The sequence below is a fragment of the Pteronotus mesoamericanus genome, unplaced genomic scaffold (genome assembly GCF_021234165.1).
Source record: "Pteronotus mesoamericanus isolate MK-2021 breed Mesoamerican mustached bat unplaced genomic scaffold, CSHL_Meso_final contig_164, whole genome shotgun sequence".
In the NCBI taxonomy this organism is placed as follows: domain Eukaryota; kingdom Metazoa; phylum Chordata; class Mammalia; order Chiroptera; family Mormoopidae; genus Pteronotus; species Pteronotus mesoamericanus.
Genome location: NW_026555065.1, coordinates 17,120,776 through 17,142,762, shown reverse-complemented (window position 1 = coordinate 17,142,762; position 21,987 = coordinate 17,120,776). Strand labels below are relative to the sequence as shown.

General features: G+C 42.3%; 1 protein-coding gene across 1 annotated transcript in view; it reads right to left on the bottom strand.

Annotated features, from left to right (window-relative positions):
* The window catches only part of SHC4 (SHC adaptor protein 4), a 109,501-nt gene that overhangs the window by 62,345 nt on the left and 25,169 nt on the right, over nt 1-21,987 (bottom strand). The window contains exon 2 of the mRNA XM_054565455.1: nt 15,862-15,932. Within this exon, the coding sequence (XP_054421430.1) occupies nt 15,862-15,932 (71 nt within the window). The remainder of the gene's footprint in view (nt 1-15,861; nt 15,933-21,987) is intronic.

Sequence of the window (21,987 nt, the reverse complement as noted above, 5' to 3'; positions counted from 1 at the left end):
CCCGCAGCTGCCCAAGCAGCCTGCATTTCTGCACAGCCCTTTTTTGGAGCTGACCTGCTCTGAGGTGTTCTCCAGCTAGCAAACCTTCAGCAAACATCTCCCCTTAGAGGAGCAGAACTTTTGGAGTTTAAATGGCTGAAGATTTCCACCCCGGGAGCCTGTACTAGAGGGAAAGTGGGAGAAACGCCCCACAGCACCAACAGTGGCCACTTTGTTTATTGTTTTGCCACATGAGCGGGAAGGGGAGAAGTGGGCTGATGTAAGAGAATGAGAATGCAGTTGAAGATTTGCTTTTAAGCATATAAAGCCCTGCCTACGCCATAAGACCAAAAAAAGATATTTTGTCTGTCTTAACAGAGTCCAAACTAATCATGCAAACAAAGCCACTTTTCTTCATCAACCCACAGTCGCTACAGTACTGAAGTTATAATTTTTCTGTGTCTTTAACCCTTAAACAGTTCAGCTCCTCTGGAAGCAACGTTGCCTAACTGCCCCCCTCCCCTTGATTTTTCAGTTTGGAAGGCAATATCACAATCCAAGACAAAGTGGAGCATTTAGTGGGGGGAGGGGCTGTGGGACAAATTGTTTCTAGTGAATGTCAAAATGCACTTCTTCAGTAAATAGGAAAGCCAGAAAATGTGTAACACAAAACCAGGCAAATGGCCCACTGGAATGGTTAAAGGCAGCTCTCTCCACCTCCCCCCCCGCCCCGCCCCCACACACACATAGTGAAGGAGCGGTTTCAGTTCTGCCCAGGCCAACAGAAATTAGAATAAATTTTAATCACCGCAAACGCTTTTCCAAAACAATACTCAAAAATATATAGGCGAACAAAGCGATCTGTATTTCCCAAGGAACCTTCCCTTACTTATCATCTCCAACATGAATCCTTAAAGAAATCAGTGACCAATATGGAAGGGACGATTGTTACTTGAATGTCTCAAACAACCTTCATATTGATGAATGAAGGGACTTGTAATTCAGACGACACATCAGTGTGGTATTATGTTGTTCTGATTGTTCTGGGGAAACTATTACCTTTTTTTGTCAATCTCTCCTTTAGAACATCAAGGCTCAGTGATCTATGTGTTCAATTTCATTCAGCTTGGTGAAATTAAAGACATCCAAGAACTTGTGCAAGCCCTCAGCCAGGACACTTTAGAACAGGAGCCTGCCTCTATGGCGATAAGCACACAATGAAGCAGTCAATGCCCAGAAAACCAGCTGAAAACAGAAAGCTTCAAACTCCCTTTGTGCTATTATCAAGGGCATCGCCCATGCACTCTAGGAGGGTAGACTCAGCCCACAAAATATATCCTTTCATTTTAGAAACGGGCACTTGGGTCCCAGGGTGGTCAAATAAAACCCTTCAGCACTCCCCACAGCATTTACTCTCACATTGACTTATCGCACCACTGCATTCAACCTGAATCATATTTAAAATCTGATTCTAGAGCACATTTGCAATTCTACCCTGCTCGAGCAACCACAAAACATGGGTTGTTCTGTCTCCTCCGTCATTCTGCCCTTTGGTTCTGATGCAAACGTGGACCCATCGGCTGCCCTTGAATGAAGCAACAGACCATCCTGTCCCCAGTAGGGCACCTCCCCTACCAGTCTCCCCTGGTGAACTGAAATGAAGTCATTTTTCTCCTATCCCCACAATGATCTCCTGTAATAGAATCACATATTTCAAAATGCAAACACCTGTAACCACAAATTCTATGACTTATACACCTTCAAAATATGTAAGCACTATGAAAATGACACTAGAGAAATAGGGTTGATTTCATAGGAAACACAATGGAATTTGTAAATCCCAAAGCCTGTTCTCCTTTACTTTTAACTGGGATTTTCTAAAACAGCTGTTTTAGACAAAATATTCAAAATATTATGAAATTACATCTTTTGGAGCTGGAGAGTGTACTAAATTATTCAGTGTGGTCACAAGAGTCAAAGCTCATTTTTTAAAAAAACTAAACAGATCCAACTTAATTACCCAACTGTATTTACCACATTTCATTAAAAATAATGTTTATCGACTTACAAAAATTAGGCCTATCTTCAAAAAAGAAAGATTGGAACTATTTAGATATTTAAAACAGTTTGCCATGGAGGTATAACACTGAGGAAGGCAACAATTGGTGGAAGGAGTGTATGACTTCCACCATTGTTTGTAAAAAACAAACAAACAAACTTTTTTTAAGGGCGTTTTGGCATGGGTGCCACATATCTATAAAACAGACTTCATTTGGTAATTCCATCTTTATTTTTTAATGTGCGTGTGCACCTCTGGAAGGAATCAATAATTGGCCAGCCAGTTGCGTCCACAGTGGGAGATAATGGTAGGACAACCGCGGCCTGCACATCTACTAAGCATTCACTGGTATAACCATTTACGTCCGTGGTGATGAAACTTGAAAGTTCTTAAGAATTGACTGAGATGCTGCTTAAAGTGCAGATTCTTGGAATTGATTCTACAGGTTCTAATTCTATATGTCTGGGGTGGGGCCTAGGAATCTGCAATTTAACAATCCTCCCAAGTGAAAGCAGATCAGTTCATGGATCACACAGCTGATTAAAATTTCTACTTGCCCTCATTGCCCAGGATGCCTGGTGCTGTGCTCTACAGCTCCGACCAGATGGTTGCATTAGTGGGTGCTAAAGAATTAGGTCACCTGTTTCTAGCAGCTAGGGTAAGGGAGGAAGGCTACACCACCTGTACATTTGAGGGTATTCCATTTGAGTGAAAATCTGTCTTCAACTGAGTCACTCAATATGCTGGAATAGACATTTGGTATAATCCATCCTTTCCTCTCTCCTTGGTTCCCTTCATCCCTGCCACCTCCTCATTGGGAAGGGCTTTCACCAGAGGGCATCTAGAGGTCCTGCACCTCTTCGCTCACATCACCCCTGGCACACACAGGTGGTGGTGAGTGACCTGAATTTTCTCTCCCATCTGGCGGCCTGGATGGTGAGAGGCGTAGTCCATCTGCTCCTCAAAATGCACTCATGCTCTAGGCAGTGGTTCTAAACCTTGGCTGTACATTGGGGAAACATGAAGGAGATACAACAGATCCTGAAAACTGGGTCTCATCTCTGGACACACTGATTTGACTGGTATAGGGTCGGGCTGGAAGACCGGGAGCTCTCAAAGTTCCCTCAGGTGTTCCTAACAGAGCTAAAGTTGCAAACCACTCAATAGCAGCGCTTGGCAGGCCTTTGTGGTGAAGGGCTAGAGTCAAAATGTTAGGTTTTGCAGGCCTTTCAGTCCCTGCTGCAACCGCTCAACTCAGCAGTTGTAGTTCCAAAAGCAGCCACAAACAATATATAAACAAATGGGCATGATCGTGTGCCAATGACACTTATGGATACTGAAATTTGAATTCCATGTAATTTCCACACTCAAGATATTCTCCTTTTGATTTTTTTCTCCACAATTAAAAAATGTCAAAAGCCATTCTTGGCTCAAAAGGTGGTAAAATCAAAAATCAGGTAGCAGGCTGGATTTGGCTGGCAGGTTGTGGCTTGCTGACCCTTCTTCTGGAGGCAAGAAATGAATGTAAGAGGTTTTGGGGTCAGGTCTGCTATTAGCTTGTGCGTGGCAGAAAACCTATTAGAATACAATCTTATAACCTTTACAGATGGATATTATTTATATTCTTTTGGACTTGGTCTTGTACAGTGTCTTGGTATAGGAAGCTAGATTTTATAAAAGTAAACCTTCTACCATGTAAATATAAGGATATGGAACTCCTTTTGCAAACTGTAAATTATCATCTTCCATTCTTTTTCCCTTCTACAAGCACTCAGTGGAGGGAGAGAGAGGGGAACTAAAATTCTTTTTTAAAAATATCGACTAATTTTCATTATGTGACACCATGTGCATAATCCAGTGCAAAGTACTTGGGGAAATACAAAATAAACAAAAGTGCAAAATTATAGTACATGATAAAAGGAAAAAAGTTAAGGGCTTTAATTTCTCTATAACTCCTCCAGGGTAACCGAGAGTGAAGAAAAGAAGCTAAGTGGGCTCTGCAATCAAACAGCCATTGCTGAAAATCTAGCTGTTTCTTATAAGCTCTGACCTTGGGCAAGTTTTTGAAGCTCTCTCTGTCTCCGTTTCTTTCATATATAAAGTAGGAATAATAACAGTGCTTTAAACAAGGTCTCAGTAAATGCTAGCCATTATCATTGCTTTATCCTTATCATTTCTGCCTGCTTTAAAGACTGGATCTAGGGGTGGGGGGAGGTAGAAGAGGGTGAAGTGGGGATAAATGATGATGGAAGGAGACTTGACTTGGGAACACACAATACAATATACAGATGGTATTATAGAACTGTACACCTGAAAGCCATAATTTTATTAACCAATGTCACCCCCAAAAATTCAATAAAAAAGTAAAAAATATAATAACTTGGTCTAACCTGCTTTGTACAATGCCTCATATCCAGCAGAGTACTCCTATGTGTTATAACTGGCATACTATAGGTAATATGTTGTACAAGAGGTCCACCTATGTCTGTCATGAAAATAGTAATGGTCCGTTCCTAGAAAGGTAGAATGCCTCTGATTTCCTTTAGAAAACCCATGCACATAGTAGGCTTTCTTGGACATATATGTTCACTATGCAAATGTTTAGATAGTTCTATGGCATGAAAAAAGTATGATCCTTGTCCTCCTATATAACCCACACTTCCCTTTCGAAGAGAAGTCCTCACTGCCCCAGTTGTTGCAGTGCTCACTGATAGTAGCTCACAGCTGAGTTCCCAGAAATTGCCTTCTCTTTAAGGCAGTTACCTTTCCTACAGATATGCCCCCTTCCCAGGCACTGCAGGCAACCACTGACAAGTCAATATGGGGAGTTTAAGGCCTGGCCTATTTGCCCAGCCCACAAGATTTGCTGAAGCCTTTGTTGAGTCAGCATCACTGTTCAACCTGCCCCTGCCCCGTCTTGCATCCCTCATCCCTCAGGATCTTGAGAGCCCTCCCAGGAAACTTTCTGCATTTAACTCTCCATCTAGAGCCTGTTTCTAGGTCTAGCCCAACTCCTGTTAATGAGCTGCTACCAGAATTATGCTACTTTACATGGCATATACACTTAGCTAGATGACATCTTTCCTTTTTTTTCTTTTTTTGTAGTTTAGCTTAAGCAGGTAAGTATAGTAATCAAGGCTTTCTTTTTAAGAATCTGCATTGTCACAGATGACAGTATAAAAATCATTGCAGAGAAATTTCATAAGTAGTTCAGATGACCTGCATCAAAAAGATCCACTTCTTACTGTCCAAACATATGTAAAAATATACTTTTTTCCTAGAGTAGGTGCAGCTCTCACAAGACACAACTCATGTTTAATTAAAGGAGTCAGAGCTGAGCATTTACGCCATTGAGCCTCCCTCTGTTTTGCTAAGGAGAATACTAACAGGAAATGAAACATCTGCGTGGCAGGTGAAGACACGCACCAACTGTCCTTCATTTTTCTTGGGCCACATTTTTCTTTTATCTAAAACTCTCTCAGGCTGAGATGAGCCTTCAGTGAATTTTAAGTGTCTCCCATCTAGCTCACTCTTCCCACAAAAAAACTGTATCACTGATTTTTCTGGCTATATATACATATACATATACATATTACATAATATATAATACATATAGCAGAATTAAAACTCACTGCTCTGGGATTCCCTAGGCTTTACCCTTGTCCTCTCAAAAACAAAATAAAAACCTCATGCTGTTTGGGATTTTCTAGGGAACTGCCTTTTCAAAACTAGGGGTTTCCATATGATTTGTGGTCAAACGGGGGACCTGATTTTGAAACCACTGGGTAGGGCTTCCCTTTCGCCTGGGTTCTCAATGTGTGGCCCATGGACCAGCAGCATCAGCAACATCTGGGAACTTGTCAGACATGCAAATTCTTGAATCCAAAATTGGGAGTGGGGCCCAACAGTTCTGTGTTTTAACAAACCCTCCAGGTGACTGATTCTCTTGCATGCTAAAGTTTGAGAACCACTATCTGACGCAATCTCTTTTTTCCCTCAGCAGAGATCAGAAAAGGACACTAAAAATATCCTCACCTACAGACTTATGAGTATCTGTATGAAAGGTCTCTCAGAGGGAACTCACAAACCAGGAATCTGGCTTCTTGAATCAGGCCAAATTCCTGTCTGAAGATTGAATGTTTCCTTATTCTGTCTCTTCTGGTTTTCCGCATTTCCCTGAGTTTTTTCCTTAATATTCTCACTCTGGTTGAGGCATACTACACAAGATTCAGACAGATATGACTTCTGGTTCCACCACTCATTAACTTGCTAGGTGACCTTGGTGAGTTCTGTACTATCTCAGTATCCTCACGGGCACAATAGGTTTAATAGTAACATCTATTTTATAAATGTTAAGTTCTGTGATAATGACAATGCTGATGTGACTAGCTATTAATAATAAACTGCTCTATACACTTTTTGCTAATAATTGAAAATCATGTTTAAGTCCCTGAAGTAGAAAGAGGAGAAAGTTTAGCCAGTTCCATGTGGACTGAGAAATCCTACTCTTCACCTGAATCAATTCCTTGGACCCCCAAGGCTTTTTGAACCAAAATGAGTATCTTCGATGAATTTATTTTTAGTCCTTTGTTCAGTAATATATACAAATGGTACCCATGTGCCAGACAGTCTATCACGGAACCAGGGACCTGACCCAATTGCCTAAGAGTTCCTCATTCTAGAATTTGGCCTAGTTAAGGATACCAGGTACCACATTTATAGATGGTCTAGTTCTTTGACTGCCAGCAGTGACCACAAAGCCTTCAAGACCTCCAGAGAAGCCCTGGAACCTCTGTTAATAAATATTTATTAATCCAACTATGCCCCAGGCACCGTAGCTCTGATGACTGGCAGACCCATGGACTGGGGCCCATGGATGAGAGCGAACCTTCAAGCCCAAAACTAATGCATGAGGGAGCCCTTATGACTGGACTGCTCCATTGAAATAGAGCTACGGGGGGCCCAGTCCCTTCTAGGCCAGACACACTCTGGGGTACTCTCTGAGTTTTCTGAAGAGGCTCCCATGCAACTACAGCACGAGTGTTTCCAGAAACAATGGTTCCAGAGGCTTATTCTACTTGCACTGTAGAATGATTCAGACCAGGAGGTGACCACCGTGTCCATCAAAATCAAAATTAGAAACCGACTCTGCTGCTCCTGGACAATATTTGCAGAGTATAATCAAGACTGCTTGGTGTGTTACAAATATTCAGTATTAACTCCTAAAAGAAGCCAAAAAGGGCCACAAAAGGGAGGGAGGTACTCGAATGCATGTTCATCTGGCTCTAAATGCTGTAAAGAAGGCCTGGAGCAGAGAGTGGGGGTTGTGAAGGGGAATCACTGGAGAAAGCTATTCCATTCTGCAATCAGAGCTAAAAATAATGAGGTCTTCCCAAAATGCATAGGCTTTAACATTCATGCATTTTAAGCACTGAATTAATTTGTTTCTCCTCAAACACTTAAGGCCATTCACTACCACACATACTTGGACATGGACAGACAGCTAACTATTCTCACTTGGGTCAGTGAATGTGTGTATGCGTATCATCTATTTGAGAATGTGTGTTTATGTGTATGTATATCTGTGATAATATCTACACATCTGTAAGTTTTTATAGATTCAAATGGCTAAAGGAGCAGGCCCTGATTTTAGCTGCAACATATTTTTAGAAACCACTCCATAAAGTAGATCATATTTTCCATGGAAAAGATGCTATAATTGGGAATTTCATTCCTAACCAATGGCTTTTTGGCAAATAAAATATAGAAACTGTTACCAGCCTGTCATGGAACAAAAATAATAACCATTTTATAAACCTCTATAAATATCTGAAGTATTATAACAATGCCCTGAGTCCTAGAAAAGGAGCATAAACAAATACAATACCTATCCATGTAGTCTTAAAGTTATCTTCACTACATGAAAATACAGCTCCTTTGAATTATGTTCTAAAATTAACGCACTAGCTATAATAAAGTGAGACACTTGATTAACAACTTTGCACACTTTACATCTTAGTGGAACATTTTGGGAATGATTTAAATAGTCCCAGTCTCCACAGTCCCAATTTCTCTCTCTCTCTCTCTCTCTCTCTCTCTCTCTCTCTCTCTCTCATCCAAAGAAATTGATTTAATGTCTTCATTTCCCTTGGAGGTACAAATTCACTGCATCTACTACCTCCATCTGACACGCTTCTTTCTCCTCCTGACTTTTCCTCTCCTCCTCCCTCTCCTGGGACAGGGCTGTTACGGAATTACCATATTGCCACAGTGTAACTCTGTCCTGGCCAAAGATGGCTGATCCAGGATCAGGCCCCAACCCCCACTTTACCTGATAATTTGATATTTGGAGCTGAGGCACCCAGAGGTGGGGAGTCTCTGCACTCCTGCTGCTGAGGCCTCAGGGAGCCCAGACCCCTAATCCTTCCACTGAATTGTTCACTGCTCCTCAGGTCCCGTGAACTGCCCCAACATCCTCTCAAGAAATCCCCCCTTTGGCATAAGCTAGTCTTCAAGGTTTGCTATGGTCTGAATGTTTGTCTTCTCAAAATTTGTATGTTGAAATCCTAACCTCCAAAGATATTAGTAAGTGGGGCCTTTAGAAGCTCATGAATGAGATTAGAGCTGTCATAAAGCAGAGCTCCCCGGCCTCGTCTGCCACAGGAGAGGAGAGTGAGACGTGTGTGGCTCAGGAAAGGGTAACTTGATCGCGGACGTGCTGGCTTCCAGATCGGTGAGAAATAAACTTCTGTTGTCTCTGAGCCACCCAGTCTGTGGCACTTTGTTGTGGTGCCGCAAACGGGCTAAGACAAGGTTCATCCGTGCTGCAGCGTGTGTCAGAATCTCCTCCCCTTTTTCCCCCAGCTTTATGGGGGTAGAATTGAGAAATAAAAATGCAAAATATTTAAAGTGTACAATGTGATGGCTTGGTATACATTGTGAAAAAATTCCCACAAGTCAGATTAATTAACACCACCGTCACCTGTTTACCATTTTTGTGTGTGAAAACACTAAGATTTAGCATCTTAGCAACTTTCAATTATACAACACAATATTATCAACCACAGTCACCATTAGATCCTCAGACCTTCATCATCATATAACTGAAAGTTGTACCTTTTTACCAATACCTCCCCATTTCCTCAAATCCTCAGCCCCTGGCAGCTGCCATTCAACTCTCTGTTGCTATAATTAAACTTTATTCTTTTTTTGTCCAACTTTTTTTTTTTTAGATTCCACATATAAGTGATACCACACGTTGTCTGCCTTATTTCACTTAGCATAATGCCCTACAGTTTCATACATGTTGTCACAATTGGCAGAATTTCTTTCTTTTTTAAGGCTGACTAATATTCCAGTGTACATGCACGTGTGTGCACCACATTTTATGTATCCATTCATTTCTCAATCAATACTTGGGCTATTTCCATCTATGTTTCTTGTGAATAATGCTTCTATTGTATGAACAAAAGATAACAACGATCTGTTCAAGTTCTTGTTTTCAATTCTTTTAGATACATGCCCAGAAACAGAATTTCTGGATGATATGTTAATTCTACTTTTAATTTTTGAGGAAATTGCATACTGTTTTCCGTAGTGGCTCCACTATTTTACATTGCCACCAGTAATGCACAAGAGTTCCCAACTTCTCTACATCCTCACAAACATTTGTTATATTCTGTTTTTTGAAATAGCCATTCTAATGAGTGTTAAATCCTATCTCATTGTGGTTTTGGTTTGCATTTCCCTGATGATTAGTGATATTGAGCATCTTATCATGTGCTTATTGCCCATTTGTTTATCTTCTTTAGAGAAATGCCCATACAAGTCATTTTTTTAATAGAGTTTTTATTTTTGTTGTTGAGTTGTAAGAACTCCTTATGTATTCTGGATACTAATCCTTTATCATATATATGATTTGCAAATATTTTTCAGATTTTGCGGGTTGCTTTGGAAACTATACTCTCGGCTTTAGACCTGTTCATTCACACAGTAACTGTACACCTTCCTATATGTGAAAGACATGCCGAACGACTGAGGACAAAGGTACCGTTGGCTTTCATGCCCTCTCTTTCTTCACCTGACTCTGTAGGGCTCTCAAAACTCTTCCCAATTGCTTGGAAATATTTTTTATTACTAGGTCTTTGAAGTCTTCTAAAAGGAATTTAATTGGCTATTTCATCTCAGATATGTGAGAAGTGAGATCTCAGTCCTAAACAGATGGTGGGGAGCTGAGGAGCAGCGGAACATGAAGCTACAAGAGGCGGTCATCGTGCTCCCCCCACACAGACCAAAACCTCCAGCAGGGGCTTCTTGACATCTACACTCATGTGAAAGGATGTATGTCCACCACCACCAGTGTTTGCTAAGGAGCATTTGACTATTATGTTTTATCGTACAAGGCGAGAAGGCACCTTGCACACAAAAACCGGAATTTACTTATGAAAAATTGTGTATTGATTCTTAGATATTTACACTTCAGTCACTTCAAAGTACTCTCCATTTGATGTAATATACCTATTGAGATTTGTTTTCACTGCTCAACACAGTTTTTTAACTCATCGATTTTGATGTCTTTTAGTGTTTCTGCCATTTTTCGTTTCACCTCTTCCACATGGGCAAAACTTTTCCCTTTGAGGACTTTTTTAATCCAGTGAAACAAAAAACTTGTCACTCGGAGTGAAACTGCGTGAATAGGAAGGATGGGGCATGGGAGTCGTGCTGTTTTTCGTCAAAAACTACTAAACACTCAATGCAGTGTGGGCAGGTGCGCTCGTAAATCACCCATCATGAAATGGGCAAACACATTGAAAGAATCTTCAAAAAACATTCATTGAAGCTGAACACAGCCTCTCACAACAATGCCAGCTGGTACAGTGATACAGAAGGGTTCCTAGAACACTTACCTAGCGGGAGAAGCTCATACTACAAGGGCCCACCCTCCAGAAGATAATCCTGGGTTTTTTTGGGTCCCCCCTCTGTAACTGTTCTCATTAGCTGATAAAGGTCATAAATCTTGACCCTAAAACACTAGATGTTTATTGGGGTCTTAACATTCCTTCCTGGCCAATGAACAGCGAAAAATTTTTTTTCCAACCACGTATATCCCTTCTCAGCCAGGGTACTCATTTTTCCATCTTAACAGGAATACTATGAACTAGAAACTTTAAAATTCTTGAGTATTTTTAATCCTTACCACTCTTGTCAGTAAAGTTCTTCATTGGAGCGTGTTCCCCTGCCTGGCAAGTTAACAGACTCGGCCTTTTATCCACCCTCTGATGGTCTTCATTTTGCATGTCATGTGAGCAGCAATCTTACTCCTTACTCCATGTCCTCATCACAAGTCAACACACATACCAGATGCCATACAGTTACTCCAAGCCTAAGGCAGAGCTGCACGCACTTACCCATGCATAGCTGCAACCAATCCCATTGCTACAATTCTCAGGAAATTTAGATAATTGCCAGCCTGTACTCAAAGAGATTTATTAATTTAGCTACCTAACATGAACATTTTTGACCTCTACAGAATACTTTCCTTCCTAATGTTCACATATCGTAGAAACCACATACACAGGTCTTTAGGTGAATGTTTAGCTGCATCCCGGACCCGCTTTGCATTTGTCTAATGGGTGTTCATGCACACAAGTAATATGCATTTGTCTCTAAAGAACTGCCTTTAATGTCCTGTTGAAGCCAAAGAATCACAACTTCAAGCTTGTGAACTAAATTTGCAGAATCACTGCTCAGGAGCAATTACGTTTCCAACAGGAAATTAGTCCAATTACAATATCCTCTGAATTATAGTCTCTGAGTCCTTGTTGTTTTACCTAGCACAAAATCGCCTGAACAGCTTGCTGACCGTCTACAGCAGCCGTACAAAAAAACCACTAGTCAGGGTTTTCATCCCCCATGGAATGGATGCAATAAATGACCCATGCCATGCAGCCCCTTAGGATCAGCTAGAGAAAATGCATCTTAGGCCAGAACCCCAAAAGTGAACTTTCCCTACCCATTCTCTAACCACTCCCCATTTTCCTCCATAGACGCCCATGAGCAATCACAGAATGAGGCGAGCCCAGTGCCGCCACATCTTTCCAGCTGTCCTGGAGCATGCCGGGGGACAGATCCTGGGCTGGTGTCTCACACTTTGTCTGGCTGATTTTTTTTAACCAAATAGGAGTTACAAGTATAAGGCGAAAAATGCATGAGGCTGACAGAGTAGCAAGCCAATGATCTGGAGGTCCCTCCTACCAGCAGTGTGCTTTTCCCCTTATGGTACACGGGGTGTTGCAAAAGTAGGTTTACAGCTGTGAGGACGCAGAACAGAGTTTATTTTTGTATTATTATTTATTAACTATTGTATTATTTTCCATACAAACAACTATAAACCAATAGTTTTGCTCCACCCTGTATTATGTCCTGTGGTGATGAATTAAATGTCCCCATTGACAGTTTGCTAAGCTTTGTTCTTCAGGGTGGGAATCCAAGCCCTGTCCCATCAGCTCCACTTACAGTGTTGCGTTTGATGCGTTTATTCCTCCTTCAGTACCTGAGGCAGGTCCCCACATAAACATGGAGAAAGGGCCATCCTTAGGGGGAGAGAGAAGACTTCTTTGCAGGGCGTGGATGCTTACTCAAGGGAGGGTAGTCAGGCTTTAGGTTTTAGTGACCTGATTTGACACATATGGTATGTGTTTCTGATCAAATTAGGTTTTTTGTTTTCTTTAGCTTTGTCTTTAAACTCACAATGAGATTTTTATAGGAGAGAACAAATGACTATATCATAGCATGATTTTCATTTTCCCCCTTTTCTTATTTCCTTTTGGTATTGTTTTCCATACATTTTGCAAACAACAGTGGTTGTGAGCCTTTATTTTCCTAATGATCTTGTTTCTCTTTACTATGAAGAAAAACCTCCTCCTTTACCCTTTAGCATGAATACTCAATGACTAAATATTGAGATCTGGTCCTAAATCAGTCAAGAAGATAAATGCCTGGGTAAGAATCGGGGGAGGGACAACCGTTGCAGACACTTTAGGCCCGCCTCAGGACTAAATCTGGACTGAGGTACAAAAGTGCATGGGAGCTCGGAAAGTGAGTGACGTCTTGTCCTGGTATGTCCTGTGCTGCTCTATTTGAGTACTTCCTGTGTTCTAGGCCCTCAAACAAGTGGCAGACAGGTCCCTCATAAAGACAAGAACTGTACTCCGCCTTTTTGCTCTGCTTCAAATGCTACTTCAAATGCTGTGTGTTAATCATAGCTCTCCCTTTCTTCATAGGAATTTGATGTTGCCGTCTCCCTGTGTTACCTGGAAAAATGTATAAACTAGGATAGAGATGATGAGACTATTCACCAGAGTGGGACATTGGCCTAAATACGGTTCTTTGTATCTCGAAGTGACAATTCATTACACAAGTTTATCAGCGCTGACACCTGATTGCTCTTATGTCGAATAGTAAATGTCAGGACTTAGATGTGGTCTTGCAAAACAGAGTTCATTCTCCTGGGATTCTAACTAGGCCACTGAAAAAAATTTTTCTTGCATTAAGTAAAATTATGAGCAAAATGAAACTTTGTAAATATGCAAAAATTAAATTTGAAATCACTTGAAACTTGATTCAACAGTAATGTTTAGATAGCATCTAAGATAACTGGTAATAAAGCAACTTGAGTAGTGGGTGAATGTCAAAATACATAGAAGTTGAGGAGGAAAGGAAAACAAGATAAAGAAGGAAAAATTAAGAGACAGACGAAGAATAACTATGGGAAGTAGGGTGAAAATTAGAAGTCTGAGGGAAAGTGAACCATTTTTTTATGCTGGTCACATGAAAACAGTGTGGCCAGAAACACAAATATGGCTTTGAGGTACACACTTCATTGAATGCACTAATCTAATAGCAAGAGGAGAGGGGGACCTAAAGAACAGATTCTGATCTCCCCAAAAATGTTCCCACCTGGGTAACAGAAGGAGGTCTATTGTTGTCCACTAACACCTAGAATGTCCTACAAGACCTGGAGTTTCAAAGATCACTCCCAATGTCAGAAATATGTGTATCAGCTCCTAAGGAAAAAAGTAAAAATACTTCCTCTGTATATTGAATTTTCTGTGAAATATCAGCATGGAATACATTACTTAAAGAAACTTCAGAGATGAATTCTGCATGGTAACTGTTCTGTTCAGTAAATTTCAATTTTTGTTAATTCCTAAAAGTGGGTCATACCTATTTTATATCTTCCTTGTCTTCTATCTCACATTCCTTGGTGGTGTTTCTCCTTCTCCCATCTGGGTCAGGGAGCCTTAGGGCTGCTGCTGAGCCCAGGTAGCTACAAGATGCAGTGCCTCAAACTCTGCCAGCTCCAGAGAAGGGGTTCAGGAGCTGGGAGTGGGCTGCCTAGAACATATGCTTCTGAAGCAGGGAGACTGATGTTTAGCCCTGTGTATGGAAATCAGCTTCACTGCTTTTGAGTCATACCATAGACAAGGTTCCTTGGCTACTGTGGCTAGAGTCTCCTGACTTCAGGTCAAGCCACTTGCACCATAGGGCACCTTGAACCCTGAATTTTCCGTCCAGTCAGCCTCTCCCTTCTCTGAGTTGGAGCCAAACCAGACATTTTTTTGCATCCACTCCTGAAAGAAAATGTACATTCTTCACACTCTTACCATACCACCTGCCCAGGTTTGGGGCCATGTCAGAGCCGATGCTGCGGCCGGATGGGGGGCGTGGCCATCTTTCCTCTGCCTGAGCTCTACTCTCCAGAATACTGCCAAGGCTGGATCCCTCACTTTACTCAGGGTTTAGCTCAAGTAGCTTCTCCTCCAAGAGGCCTTCCCCACCTCCAAATCTAAAAAGAGACCACCAACCTCGAGCTTCTACAAATCTGCCCAGAGCACAGTCGGCCAAGCCCAGATCACGTACAGATACATCTACAAAGAACAATGTCCAGAAACAATGCCAGACACCTTCCCTGGGATGTGTACACTAGTCACAAACGGAAACTTCATAGCATAGAACAAACAGTCTTTTACCATTTATTAAACAATAGAAAAACAATAGATTTACATACTTACAACAATTTAAAAAATGGGTCCTAACAAAAAATAGGTGCGTGGCTGGGAGGGAGGAGTATCATCTAGTACTGTTCTTCTGCAGAACAACCTAGCGATACACATCAACAGCCTTCAAAGTATTTATATTGTTTGGCTCAGTGATAAACACTGAGGCCATTATACTATGTGAAATAAACCAATCGAAACAGACAAATGTTGTCTGATTCTACTTATATGAGGTACCTAGAGTAGTCAAATTCATAGACTTAAAGTAGAATGGTGGTTGCCAGGAGCTGGAGGTGGGGGCAGGCAATGGGGAGTTGTTGTTAAATAAATACAGTTTCCACATTGGGAAGATGAGAAATAGTGTAACAGGTCTCAGATTCTGCAAGGTCCGATTTCTAGGCCTAATTTTAAATACTTCTGGTACCCAAGAAAGCAGCTATTTCTATGACTGCATCGTCTTATCAGTTCTTATATAAAATCCAGGTGCTCTGCCACAGAACTGGAAAATCTTTCACATTATGAGATAAAGCCACTTATCCAAAGTCACTGGACTGTATTCTACATTCCGGTCACTCTTGTGACTTTAAAAAAAAACAAAACAGTCCTCTTCTTCTGCCTCTGTAACTTGTCTGCTGAGCCCCCACAGCCCAGCCAGCTCACTTTTTTCTACCTCTGTGATTTTCTAAATAAACTTTCTCCTATAATTAAAAATAAAAATAAAATAATAAATAGTCCTCCAAGCCCTTCCCATTTTTGTTCTCTTACCTTGTAACTTGAGTTCTCTTTCCAAAATCCAGTGACCTCATTGATTGCAGCACCTCAATGCAGCCCATGTACTGGAATAAGAAAAAAAAGAACCGGTAGGAAAAAAATAGCACAAAGATGTTCCTTAGCTTTAGAATGATTTCCTGAGAAACACCTTAAATCAGTTCCTGCCATCAAGTTACATTTACAAACACAGTCTACCATTGATATTTCTGACCATGAACGGACACATACCGTAAACTTCAGTTCAGCTATAAAACATCAGCTAAAGCCAAGCTATGATATCAAGGATGCAGGTAACAAACACAAGTATGAATTCACTGGTTAAGATCTTGAGCTCTGGGGTCAGACCATGTGAATTTGAATCCAGGCTCTGTCACTTGTTACAGAACCGCAGTGAGGTAGTCAACATCCTTGTATCTCAGTTTTGTCACCAGTAAAATGGGGATATAATTAGAATTGTTGTGAGAGTAAATCATTTCTTACAGGGGTCCTAAAAGCAGGCGCCTGGCACATGCAACTATTAGAGGAAGTAAAAATAAATGTGAGACTAATAATACAGGAACACTGTAGCTTCTACAGAGATCAAACAAGCATATAAATGCAGTTAATATAGGAGTTAGTAACATCAGAAAATCTTATTTTTTGCAAAATCATATACAAGAACTCAAGAAAAGGCAAAGCCTTATGTCCTTTGCCAAGAATGAGGGAATTGAACTTGATCATGAAGTATTAGAAAAGGAATTGGCACCTACAAAGCTCAAAGATGGCTTATATTTAATGCGGCGGCAGTGGGAGGCGCACCAGGCTGCCAGCCAGGGAATGATGTGATCGGCCTATGTCTGAGGAGCCGTGTGTCAGCAGCAGTCTGAAGGTGGGTTAATAGTGAGGGAGTAAGTGAGGATGCGCCTGCTGAGAAGGAAGTAATGACAGCCCACGCTGAAAAGGGCTGGTGGCAGCAGGGAGGAGGGGACAGATTCAAGTGGCATCATGGAAATAGATACTACATGATTCTGTAGTTGATTTGATGTAAAGAGTAAGAGAGAAGGATGAGTCAAGGATGACTCAGACATTTCCAGCCAGCGTAGCAGAGGGAACAGTGATTCCATTAACAGAAACAGGAAAGTCAGGACAAGGAAAGATGAGCTGGTTTGGGACCCATTGACTGAAAGACACTGGTGGGGTATCCAGGAAATAACAAGCTGGCAGTTTAAAACTGGATTCTGGGATCATGGAAAGAAATTAAGCCTGGGGATGAAGGCTTAGTAGTCGTCTGTGTAGCTTTGCCAGGTGAGGTCGTGGGAGTAAATCCTCTTAGCAGAGCCTTAGTTGATGAGGAAGAGGGTTTCTCAGAGAATGAGCTCGGAAACGTTCTGAGAGCCGAACGGCCTGATTGAAAGTGATCTGTCGGCTCCTTGAAAATTATATACTTACTGTTAGGAAGCCATCCAGCCTCCCTCTGCATGGAAATGGCAAAAGCACTGTGGAAAGAAGGCTGGAGCCAAGGGTTGCCTCCCTAGACACTTTGTGTAGTGGTTCTGAACAAATTCTGTAGATTTAGCATCCTAAGAGCCCCCTAGAGCCTGGGGTCGGGGAGAGCGTGCTGGCCAGGACAACCACCAGGTGACTCCCAGCCAGGCCCCTGTTCACTGCACTCCTCTTAGGGGTCTCTAGTATTGACACAAAAAAGTTTTTTTTAATGTCTTATTCAGTCCCAGTCACATTTAACTTCCCAAGCCTTGAGTAACTCAGGGAAGTAAGTGACATCTAGAGATTTCTGTTCAATGAAGCCTACAACCTAGTAGGGAAGGAAAGCTAGATTTAGGGAGTATGGTACAACGCCTGTCTCAGAATTGTCGTGGAATGAGATTCCAAGAGTCCATGCTCTACATCAAGGTGGATGGAGAAGGTGGTTTTCCTAGTCTCCCTGGCTGCTCCAGCACTTCCTGCCTTTCGGAGTCTCCTGCTTCCCTCTCTCCTGCACTCCTGCTGGAAAGTGCGGGCTCTCGCAGGAGCTGGGGGGACAGGTCTCACTACCCCTCCACGTCCTTGTCAGTGCACAGGAGAGCGTCGTTTCTCCATTCAGTGTGAATCAGCGATTTCAGATGTGGTGACTCAGCCTACCAGTGCACATTTTTTGAAAATGTGATGAAGCACCTGCATTTTTCACACTCTGCCAGAGTGATTTTTCCAAAACGAGTATCAGAACATGCCCCTCCCTCACTTAAAATTCCTGGCATTTATCAAAACAAATGCAATACTATAAGCCTAGACCCTGTGTTTTCTGGCCCCTGCTTACCCCTTCCTCTCCCTCTGTGTCACTCTCCCCCGATGCCCTCTGTTGCCACATGAGCCTTCTTTCTACTCCTCGAATACTGCCAACTCTTTCCCAACACAGGGCCTTTGCACTCGCTGCTCTTCTCGCCCAGCTGCTGGCTCTGACCAGCTCTTCCCCTGCTGCTCTGTGAGGATGACTCCCTGACTTCAGGTTTTAATTCGGATGTCACTGCCTCAGAATCCCCCCCAGTCACCTTCCTCACCACTGACCACTGACCGATTATCAGATTTACTTGTTGATTTGCTTGTTACCTGTCTTCCTTCCCTGGCTGTGAGCACCACAGGGGCAAAGAACCATGATCACCCTTGTTTTCCCATCATCTGGGACAGTGCTTGGGAGATGTCAATACTAATGAAAGAATGAATACTGCTTCTATTGTTCGATTCTGACAGTATCTTTTAAATGAGCAGAGGGCAGGAGAAGAGACCGAGGGAAGTGCAGGTTGGACTGGGAATAAGTGGACTCAGAATGAGACTGAGGAATGACAGGCCAGGAAGTTAACCTTTGGAAAGTTTCTAGAGTTCTTTGTTATTTCCTCCATGCTTGTTCTCCCATCTGAGAGACTGGCAACAAACAACCTAAACGAGAGGGTCTCGTAGCCAAATGGGTGGAGTGGAGAACAGTGCGCTGTTCCTCGGGTGCTGTGGGGAGAAGCCCTAAATGGTAACGAACCCTCCCATGTGAGGGACACTGTCTAAGTGCGACAACTCTCAGCCCGGTGAAGTGACTCACCAACGGTGAGATTTTAGTGGGGAGTGGGAGCGGAGCACAGGGAGAGAGGGGATCTTCCAAGGTTTTGTTCTTAATCACGTTTCATGGTGCTAACCACCTCACCCCTTTCCTTTTCAGGCAGAACCAGACATGGCTTCAGATCCCCCCTCCCCTTCACTGAAACCTCTGCTGTGCTTCGCACACTTGTCTGTCAGCATCGACACAGGGGATACCTTCTGGCAGCCTCACTGAGATAAACTGAAGTTTCTGAAGAAACATGAGTGATGAGGTGCCCAATGGGAAGGCTGTCTGAGAACTGCACCTCCACTTTCTCACCCCCCCCCCCCGATAGAGAGGCCTGAGGTCATCATGACAATGGTAAGTTTCCCCCTCTGCCCTGGGCATGAGTGAGGAAGCCACTCTGAGCAGAGTGAAGGGAGGGAATCAAAGCCTGATTGTTGCCACAATTACCCCTGATACCAGAATGGAGTTGGCCTGTCCGTTGACTCACACAGCCCACTTCACTCAGAAACCATTGCTGTGAGGAAGCAGGGACCGAGCAGCACATAAAAATAATCTCTCCACTTCTCTCTACCTGTATAAGCGGGCAGTGGCTGAATGCCAAGGCCTGAGGGAGAAGGTGAGTTTGTTGATTTAGGTATAAACTGGGGATGACGATACCTCTCATTCATTTACTAAATGCAGATCTACGTCAGACATGGTGTCTGTTCTCAAGCAACCCAGCCCCATAAGCGTAGGACAACTGTGAAAGAGACGACTCTTCTTTCTGTGGGGTTAGTCATTGTTGTTAATGCCATTTAATAGATGAGTAAATTAAGGCCTATTGAAGGGAAGTGCCTGGCTCGGTTTCATTTGTTCAGTAAGACTAAATTAGGGTTTATGCTAGAGTCCAAAGTGCATTTCGGGGGCTCTGTGTGTAAGTCTTGTATAACAGAAACATCAGAAAGAGAAGGGGTCGGTCGCCCGGCTGGCTCCCTCTGGCTCTCCGTTGCTCTGCCCCGGCGGGTGAGAATGGGGTGGCCTGAGGGCCACCTGGTAAGAGCAGGCATGACCGTGGCTCTTCTGGGGACTGCAGGAGGTGGCACATGAGACGGACGACACTCCCTAATTCCTTACCATGTGATGAGGAAAGGACACTGAAGATTTTTCTTAGAGACGTACAGGGGTGGTGAGAAAGTGGCAGAGCTCAGCAGTGCTCAGACAACCTGCCCATTCAGCACCTGACAGACAGCTCACCTACCTCCCCGCTCGCTCTCCCTTCTGCCCCAAGGCAGTAATAATATTTTTGTGCTGTCTGAGCTCCAACCACTTGCTCCCTAGGAGAGGTGAACAGCCTGTTCATGGACATGCATATCTAGGTCTTTGCAATCCAGAGAAGAAAGTACTGGGGGTTTCAGAGAAAAGGGATGATATGGAAACTTCTCATTCTGACTCTTACAGAATGATATATTCCTATCCTCAGACAGAATGTCTGAAGGACACATAAAAAACTGTTAACCGTGGCTACCTCTGGGAATGGGAGAGGGGCAGCCCTTTACTTCTTACTTAACATTTTGTATTGTTTATATTTTTAAAAATAAGCAGGCAGTATTATTTAGTTAAAAAATTAAATAAAGCCTACCACCTAAGCTCTAGGAACCACCGTTTATTAATCACTAAGTAGGATAAAGTCCCCTTCTTCCCCATGGCATATTTCCTCCCTGAGAATGCGCCTGGCCCTGCACTAGGAATATGGAGAATGTCGTTCAGGACAAGGTGTGAGGCCTAAGACCTGCGCGTGCTCAGACAAGGAATAAAAGCACTTTGGAACAATCAGAACACTGAGAACAGTATAGAATCAAGAATGATATGACAAGGTCTGACCTTCATGGAATAATGTTCAACAGTGATAGCGGCCACCAAGGCAGCCTGAAGACATTGCAAGATTTTTCTGCCACCTTTAAAAAACGTTCAGTCTTTCCCATGTTAAAAAAAAAAAAAAAAAAAAAAAAAACGGGGAAAGGGGAGAGAACATTCTCCTCATAATCTTGAGACATTGTCTCTACTTTTCACTTACGTTTCACCTTACGATAGTAGTTTCTGGCCTCAAAACTCCACAGAAACTGCCTGAGAAAACCAACCACCTCCTCAGAGTCCACTCCAGTGAGATATGTGCTCATGTGCCGAGGGCGTCCACCATTGCCGACCTCTAGCCACCTCTTTACTCTGAACCTCTCTTTTCTTCATTTTCTTGAGAGTGTTTTCTTGTTGCTCATATTTACCCTCTGACTATTCTGTCTTAGTCTCCTTTGCTGAGAGAAAATATTTGCAAATGGTATATCTGATAAGGGACTTTCATCTAGAATATATAAAGAACTTTTCCAACTCAATAATAAAGACAAGTAACCTAATTTTTTAATGGACAAATGATCTGAATAGACATTTTTCCAAAGAATATACAAATGGCCAATAAGCACATAAAAAAATGCTCAATACTGTTCATCACTAGGGAACTGCACATCAAAACCACAATGAGATATTAATTCATACTCTCTTGGATGGCTGTAATTTAAAAAACAAACTGAAAATAGCAATTATTGGCAAAAACATGGAGGAACTAGAATCCTCATATATTGCTGATAGGAATGTAAAATGGTGCAGCCACTAAGGAAAACAGGTTGGCAATTCCTCAAAAGATAAAACTTGGAATTATCGTATGACCCAGCAATTCCCACTGTTAGATATATACACATAAAAACGGAAGACATATTCCTTCACCAAAACTTGCACACACATGTCATAGCACCATTATTCATAAAAGCCAAAAAGTAGAAACAACCCAAATATCCATCAACTGACAGATGGATCAATAAAAAGTGGCATAGCATGTAATGGAATAGTATTTGGCAATAAAAAAGGACTGAAGTAGTGATACATGCCATCACATGGATGAATCCTGAAAATATTATTCTAAGGGAAAGAAGGCAGTCACAAAATACCACGTACTATACCACATATATAAATGTGCAGAATCAACAAGTGTATAGAGCTAGGAAGGAGGGCCGGAAGGTCGAGGG